Genomic DNA, 8,097 nt, shown 5'->3' with positions numbered 1-8,097 from the left:
ACAGCTGCATTAATAGGGGTGTAGATTGAACATGCCACAGCCCAGAGCAGTGGCATAAGTGAATGCTTATGTTAAATTATGTTAAAAAATGGAGTATTTTCCATTCCTTTGCTCAGTGGTCCCTCGGGATGCTGAGCAGTGAACGGGGCAGAGCCTCATGGGCTCCAGCCCTTGCTTAGGACATCCCCACTCCAGCAGCCTCTCATCCCCATGCTGGTGTAGAGAAGACAACTGAGTCACTGAGGGGAACTTAAAACACTTAAAAAAGAAAGAAAAAAGTCTGAGTTATGTAGTATTTCCTCCTTGCAGCAGGATGCTGTGGCAGTAGCAGCCAGAGGAGCTGGAAGCCCAAGACTTTCTCTCCCTCTCTGCCATGAGGCTCCTCCTCAGATGGAAGGATGAGGAGCCCAGGCAGTGCTGGGTGCTCACTCCTGCCCACCACGAGCCCTGGGGAGCCCATCCTGAAGGGTGGAAGGGGCACGGTGTGGGTCACAGCCTCAAGGCAAACCCTTCTCTCAGTGTGTGTTGAGGACAAAGCCACAGCAGAGGTGTCTCAGGTGCTGGGGCAGGTGAGGTTCTGGCATGCTGGGCAGGACCCCTGGGCTGAGAGGACATGGAGCTGGGGCAGGCAGAGCTGTGTCCTGGCCATGGAGCAGCTGCTGAGCCCATCTTGGGAAGAGGCTGCTGGGACAGCCTGACACATCTGTCAGCCCATTGTCTGGGCCGAGCACAGAACAAAGAGGAAAACAACAGAAAAAATGCATTTAAAAATACTCTTTCATTTCCCTTTTTGCCAGAAGCAGAAGTACTTAAATAACAGAGGACAAAAGCAGCTCTTGCAGAACTTCCAACAGTTGGGAAAAATAAAAAGTCCTGTGAGGAGTGTTTGTAGGAGACTTCCAGCCTGGGGAACCCCCAAAGAAACATTCCCAGAGCTGTTTCCCCCCTAAAGCAAGCACAGCCCTGAGGCTGCAGCATTCCCAGTCACGTTGGTTCCTTTGGATATGTGTCCCACGTCCATTTTAAAAGCAAACTTTCAGAAAGGGATGAGGCAAATTTTTTTTCGATATGTGTCCCACGTCCATTTTAAAATCAAACTTTCAGAAGGGGATGAGGCAAATTTTTTTCCCCCCATCAGTATTTTTCTTCTGCAAATTGCTTGGCTCAGAGGCTCAATGGAATGTAAAATAAGATGTAAAGATTCAAATCTATAAAAAATAATTAAGAAGGAAACATTGCTTAAAAATCTGTCTGGGAAGACAGTGGGTTTAAGGAATATTTGTGACCAAGTCTGTGTAGCAATGTCCTGTCACTGCTGATGTGCTCTCACAGCACAGAGTTACTTTGGTGGTGCTGCATACAAAGGGATCAAGTTTTATTTCCCTCTGCAAATACAATTTGTGTAGCTCAGAATGGAGATGAGCTGCAGGGATGTCATGGAAGAGCAGAAAGACTTCCAGTGGGTCAGAGCTAGAGGCTGCCACACATGCAGTGAAGTGCTTTTCCACTGAGGACAGTATTTGGTGCTTGACAGTGGCTTTAGGACTGTTGATGACATTGGGTTGTGGTCTGGGCTAAAAGGGGCACAGAGTTTGCTGAGCTGCTGACTGAAGTACCATTACCACGTTACCTGACCTTGTGCTGCTCTGCATCACTCAGGCTGGCTGACTCAGCTATGAAAGAGCAGATGTTGCACCTGTGCTGAATATTTCATTCCTCAGTTTGGCTAATTTCTACAGAAACATTTAAATCAATGTGTATGTAAGTGTTTCCCTGGCGAGACAAGTGTTCTATGATGTGTTTAAATTAAATGCTGTTGCTTTTGCTTAGGACTGGGAAGGTGCTTGAAATCAAGTCCATTTTGAGAGCTTTGCTAACTTGATGCCCTTAACTTGTCTGCTTTTTAATTTTTTTAATTCAAGTCAAGTTTTATGATTGAAAAGAAAAAAAAAAAGCACAGTGAGGTTAATATTGTGATGTTCTTCCAGATGGGCAGCAGATCTGGGAAATGGAGGCCACAGTGGACAAGGACAAGAGCCAGCCTGTAAGTATGGAAACACTGGATGTGCTCTCCGTGAGCTTCTCAGAGAGCAAGCTGTGTTCAAGGGGTGGCTGTGAAAGAGGTCTCAAAGCAGAGAGAGCAGCTAACTTGCTGCTGTGATGAGCAAATGTCAAATGCTTCAGCAGTAAATGTGCTGCAAAAAGAAACTATTCATTTAGCAGTAACCCACAGCACATGGAATAACTGTGGGATTCTGTGTGCTTGCAGAGGACTATTGTACCAGCCTAGGCCTCTGCAGGATGCTGCTGTCCTGCTCCTCTCACTGCTGTGGAAGGCTTGGGTGCTGTGTCCTTTGCAGGACAGGATTTGTCCTAAGCATTTCAAATGAACACTGATCTTTCAAGGGAATGAGCCTCTTTGTTTGGGACCTTCCTGTAGTCAGCCAGTGCCTTTAGGAGCAGCACTTCCATTGCCATGGGCCATGCCTGCCCTTGTGGAGGAGAATGGGACACTTGCTGTAAATTTCCATGGAAAGGAAGTGTATAAGTAAAAAGCCTATAGAATAATTCCATTTATTCTGACAAAAAGAGGGAATCCTGCAAGGCTTCCTTGTTTCTCAAGCACTGTGTGGTTAACAGTGCTGCCTCGTACAACTTTCTCACAAAAGGAAGTGCAGGGGCAGCACTGACTTCTTCTCTCTGCAACCAGGGACAGGACCCAGGCAATGGTCTGAAGCTGTCAGGGGAGGGTTAGGCTGGAGATTAGCAAATGATTTTTCTCCCAGAGGTGTTTGGGCACTGAACAGCTCCCCAGGGCACTGACAGAGCTCCAGAGGTGTTTGGCCAGTGCTCTCAGGCACAGGGTGTGATTCTCAGGGATGTCCTGTGCAGGGCCAAGAGTTGGACTTGATGATCCTCAAGGGTCCCTTCCAACTCTGATTATTGTGATTCATTTATCACCATCTCATGTGTTTTATTTGTAGCTGAGACTTCTCTCTCTAAGTTCAGGACAACATCCAGGACAGGAGAGCATACAGTGCATAGAAAACAGCTTACTAGTACCCAGAGTCTTCTAGCCTTTCACCATCTGCCCTTTTTTCCCCTTTCTTCTCCTTGGACCCTTCTTTGTAGGGATGAGTAGGACTATTCCTCTTCTTTCCCACCTGGCTGTGTACCGAGGGGAGGTGCACACAAACCCCTGTGGTCAGCCTGGGTCCCTGACCTCATGCTGTCCCTGGTTTTGTTTCAGAGCATGCTTTTTGTCGAGGTACCGGAGTACCGCAACAAGCACATCCGCACGGCCGTGAAGGTCAACTTCTACGTCATCAACGGCAAGCGGAAAAGAAGCCAACCCCAACATTTTACCTACCACCCAGGTAACTCTCCAGGGCAGAGCCACTTGTTGCCTAGTTCTCACCAGCAAAATTTATCTTCTGCTGTGTTGTTTTCCTGCCGTTCTTTGAGGATCTAAATGTTACTGATTTAATTCAGCCGAGTGCAGCTAAGCACTCCACAGCTGTTTGGTTTAAAGGTTGCATGTGGTTTATGCTCAGGAATTTCCATCAGTTTAAGGTGTCAGTTGTTTTGGCCATGGGCTGGTGTTGCCCCATTCTCTTGGTGGAAGTTTGCCAACAGCCTCAGTGGGAACAGACTTGGTCTGTGACATGATGTGACCCTGTGAATACCATGAGCATTGCCTTCCCCTGCTGACGTGTCCAACAGTAAGATAACATCAGATCTGGGAAAGCAACAGGGGCTTGGTATGGAGGAAGGCAAGCAATACATATTCTTCAGAATGAGGCTGGTTGAGAAAAATATAAATGTCTTTCTGATGTTCTTTCCCTTGGGAATTGGTGAGCCATGTCACAATGAATGCAAAAGGATTGCTAATGAGATTCCCAGAATTTCTCAGCTTTGGCTGAGGGAAAATATGGTGAGAAAATCAGAGTATTATGTTTGTGGAAACCATAAAGCATAAAATAACAGTCCCAGATTTTATGCAAGCTTCAAATGATGTCTTAATTTGACTTGTCTCTAAGGACGGGCAAACACTCATCCTGATTCTTATTCCTCCAGCCTGGAAATCCCTGGTTCTCTCCCTGAATTTATGAACTCTGTAGGGTATCACTGATGGGAAGGTTTTGTATAGTTGCTAAATTCTGCTTTGGAACAGTATTGAGAAGTACACTGCTACCTCAACACAATCCCTAAACCAGAGCACTTAGAGAAGGAATCCTTCCAACACTTCCAAGGAACATTATATGGTTTCCATTGTATGGTGTTTCTGTAGTTAGTTTTGGGGAAGATCCAACAAAGAAGTCATTAGAAAGGTGAGAATTTGCCTGTAGAGGAACATCATTTATCCCACCGAGATTCACACAGCTCTCACTAAATCATGATCTTTTAGATGATGGTGTCAGGGAGGTTTTCAGCTCTCAGCACTGAGGGAGACACGTAGCAAAGGGACTAAACAGAAAGCTCTAAAATGGTTCAGCTCTGACTTTGGTTACTAGTTAAATGTTCGACATACAAATGAGCAGTTGTATGTGTCACAGGATTTCTATGTATTCCTTCTTCCTTTGAGATGGAAGTGCTGCATGGAACACCTATCTCTGTCTTCTTATTTCGCATGTGCTCCAGAATGGCCTTTGAATGAAGTAAAACATGAGCTGGAGTAGTGAATTTTCCAATTCTAGAAATTTGTGGTTAATTAGGGTGTTAAAAGATTTTTCAGGACCCTCTTAGTGCAGAGTGCTCTCCAGGGAGACTCTGCCATGGTTGCATATTTGTTGTTTATTAATCTCTGAGCCTGCAAGATCCAAGCTCACACATGTAAATCTTGTCAATGGCTTAAATCTCTTATTGCTTCAAGGAAAACTTCTCTGCTTCTCACCAGCTCGTTACGAATAACATCCTTTGCATGCTTTGTTCTAGTACCATCAATCAAAACAGAGCCCATTGATGACTATGATCCAGCCCTAATCTGCAATACAGTACACAGTGGTCTGGGAACAGTAACACAGCCTTACTATTCACAGCACACAATGGCCACCGAGTCCCCCTCCTGTCTCGTGGCCACTATGGCTCCTTGCCAGCAGTTGCGCTCAGGCCTTCCCTCTCCCGACTCGCGGTACCACCAGCCGAACCCTCCCGCCGTCATCTACCAGAGGAGCAAGAGCCTTAGCCCGAGCCAGCTGGGCTACCAGCAGTCCAACCTGATGGCCACGCCAGTTGCCATCTCAGATGCCCACAGGTCGGTGCTGATGCACACTGGCTCTCCAGGCCAAACTTCCGCGGTGCTCCACCACTCTCCAGGCACCCAGCAGTCTTCTCCCGTGATTCACTACTCGCCGACCAACCAACCGCTCAGATGTGGGAGTCACCAAGAGTTCCAGCACATCATGTGCTGTGAAAATTTCAGCTCCAACGTGACAAGATCCAGCCAGCCCCAGGTCAGCCAGGCGCAGAGGCTGAGCCCAGGCTCGTACCCCACGGTGATCCAGCAGCAGACAGCCCCGGGCCAGCGAGCGGCCAAGAACGGAGCTGCGGGCAGTGAGCAGAAAGAGGTGCTACCAGCAGGAGTCACCATCAAACAGGAGCAGAACCTGGACCAAGCCTACCTGGATGATGGTAAGCACTGCACTTCACTGCTATGGGCTGGTTGTTGGAGGGAGGGTGAAGTTTAGGGTGTGTAAATCCCTCCTGTTCCTCAGCACAGCACCAATGTGGCCTCCTTAGGGTGGGTGTGGATATTTGCTGTTTGCTCATGCTGCAATTTGGTCTTCTATGGTATTTATATTCTACTTGGCCTTTCATTGACTGCATTTTTGGTAGATGGCAATGCACTCTGGCAGCCCAGCAGAACACTCTGCAGGATCCCTCTGCTTGCTCCCTGCCACGGGCTGAGCTCTTAGGTTTTAGCTGTTGCCATTTTGTTCCCATTTGCCAAAGGTTAGTTTGGAAAATGGAGAATCTGAAACCAAATGCACTTATTAATTATTTTCTTTTAATGATTATTCATATCAGGGCAAAGTCCACTTTGTAAAATGCTCTTGTACATTTTGTACCAATGAAAAAAAGCCCATTGAGCAGTCTATCAAGGCCTGTAATGAATGGGGTAGTGCTGCAGGCAAAACTATTGCAGATGTTCTAGAAGAACAGTGGGACATTGATAAGTGAGACAATGCTGTTTCTTTCTTGTGAGCCAGCTGATTTAGCCTTTAGGAATGAATATAAGTTAGAGTAAAGCTTTCTTTGAACATATCCTGCTTATTCTTAGGTGGGCAGCTCCTGGCAGTTTGGCTGGTTCTTTGATTCAAACATGTTCCTTGCAAGGGGAAACCGATGCCAAATTAATAGTTCAGCTGGACACTGCAATCATAAAGACCAGTAGCAAACCCAACATTGACTTTAGTGGGAGCAGAGTGAGGTTGCTGCATATATTGCCACAAGTGATTGTCCATGTGTTAAGCATCGCGGTGCTCTCGGTCTAGGCGGTCGCAGTATGGTCTGACCTGTCAGTGTGCACCACCATGTGTTGTGAGCACCCAGTGGTTGGGCATTTTCACTGCAGTTGCTCATCTAGAGCTGTGAAATTGCACCCATGGAAGTTCCTTTCTCCAGCCTAGTACTGAGTACTCCGTGGCTGTATCAGGTACAGCCTTCACTGCTGGTTTGGGGGGCAGAGAAGGCTTTGGTTGTGTTTCTCTGATGGTCTGTGTCTGAAGTGTGGTTCACATTTCATTCTGAAATGTTCAAGACTTGCACTGAAAAGCCACTTTGCTGGTGGGGAGAAGTGACTCAGAACATAACAAAAGCCATGCTTTTCCTGACTAGAAAGTTTGGGTTTGTGCTTTATAGTATTAAAAGAAAGCAAACCCAAAGGATTATGGAGGCTTTACCCTCAAATCCCTTTTATCCAGAAGGCTCTTCTGAGATAAAGTGAGCTGTTAGGTCTTGCTGTGATTTTCACGGAGAGATGCTGCGATGGTGGTTCCCTTGCCAGGCTTGGCATGAGTGTGCTCTGCTGCTGCTGCTGCACAGCCTCTTAGGCAATCCCTGTCTCAGCATCTCCTGCTTCCCTGCAGTGAAATTAGCCATGGTCAGGAAAACCTTCAGGATGCATCAGGTGTCCAGGCTAGTGCTGGCAAACAGTGATCAGCCTCAAATGCAAGTGAAAGCCATAGAATGAGAGAGTGATCAGCACGTTTCAGCTGAGGCTTCATCTTAATATTATTCATCACAACCAAAACCACCCACAATGGTAAAGGTTACCCAAACAACCACAGAAATATGTTGACAAATAGAACTTCAGAGCAATCAGACTAACTCTTTAAAGCACACACCCAGTTAAAAATTTAGTTCTTAGCAGCACGTTCTGCAGTCCCTTGGTGGGGCAGGATGGAGAGAGGTGACCCAGGGCTTGGGGCACGGGTTGTGCCATGGGTTGCCCATGCTGCAGAGCCAAAGGATTCCTGTGTAGCCTGGGAAGCTGCTCAGCTGCCATGTGCCACAGGTCCCCACCTGTCAGGCCGAGATACAAGGCTCAATTCCATGTACAAATAAGGGATGTGTAGCTTATCTCGAGTGCAACTTGCCTGCCTTAGATCTGGTTCTGCTCGGTTCAGCTGCCCTGCTTTTTACTTTACGAAGAAAAACGACTGTCATTATTCAAATAGTAACTGTCTAACCACATCTGACACTCAGAACTGCCTGTTCTGAATTACTTCTGGTGCACCAGCAATCTTTCTTGGGGAGGAGCAAAGCAGGAGAGATGCTGATCAGCAGAGATGTTTTATAGTGAGCTCAGGTATCAGACACACCAGGTATTTCTTCGGAGGATGGATGTGCAGGGTGTGAGATGTAGGGCTCTAAGTCACCCCCGTGAGCAGTGTGTTAATTGGTACAGCTTTGCTGCCCAGCACATTGCCCTAACCACCTGTCTCATCCACTCAGAGTGTGTTAGGTCCCTAGATTTTCTTCCTGTGTTCTTCATTCAACAAGAAAATCCACAGCCTGTCCCCACAGTGTCATGAACATGAACTGTCTTACTAGCAGCAGGACAAGAGGGCACAGACTCAAGCTCTGCCAGGGGAG

The 8,097-nt window shown here is 47.0% G+C and overlaps 1 protein-coding gene across 1 annotated transcript in view; it reads left to right on the top strand.

The window, feature by feature from the left end:
- The window catches only part of NFATC2 (nuclear factor of activated T-cells, cytoplasmic, calcineurin-dependent 2), a gene marked incomplete at its 3' end in the record, with an annotated part of 26,896 nt that extends 21,265 nt beyond the window's left edge, over positions 1–5,631 (top strand). Inside the window, exons 4-6 of the mRNA XM_009073440.1 lie at positions 1,989–2,044; positions 3,251–3,377; positions 4,936–5,631. Of these exons, the coding sequence (XP_009071688.1) occupies positions 1,989–2,044; positions 3,251–3,377; positions 4,936–5,631 (879 nt within the window). The remainder of the gene's footprint in view (positions 1–1,988; positions 2,045–3,250; positions 3,378–4,935) is intronic.
- Positions 5,632–8,097: the final 2,466 nt, after the last annotated feature.

The sequence above is a fragment of the Acanthisitta chloris genome, unplaced genomic scaffold (genome assembly GCF_000695815.1).
Source record: "Acanthisitta chloris isolate BGI_N310 unplaced genomic scaffold, ASM69581v1 scaffold6964, whole genome shotgun sequence".
NCBI lineage: Eukaryota > Metazoa > Chordata > Aves > Passeriformes > Acanthisittidae > Acanthisitta > Acanthisitta chloris.
This window is presented reverse-complemented; position numbering and strand designations above follow the sequence as displayed.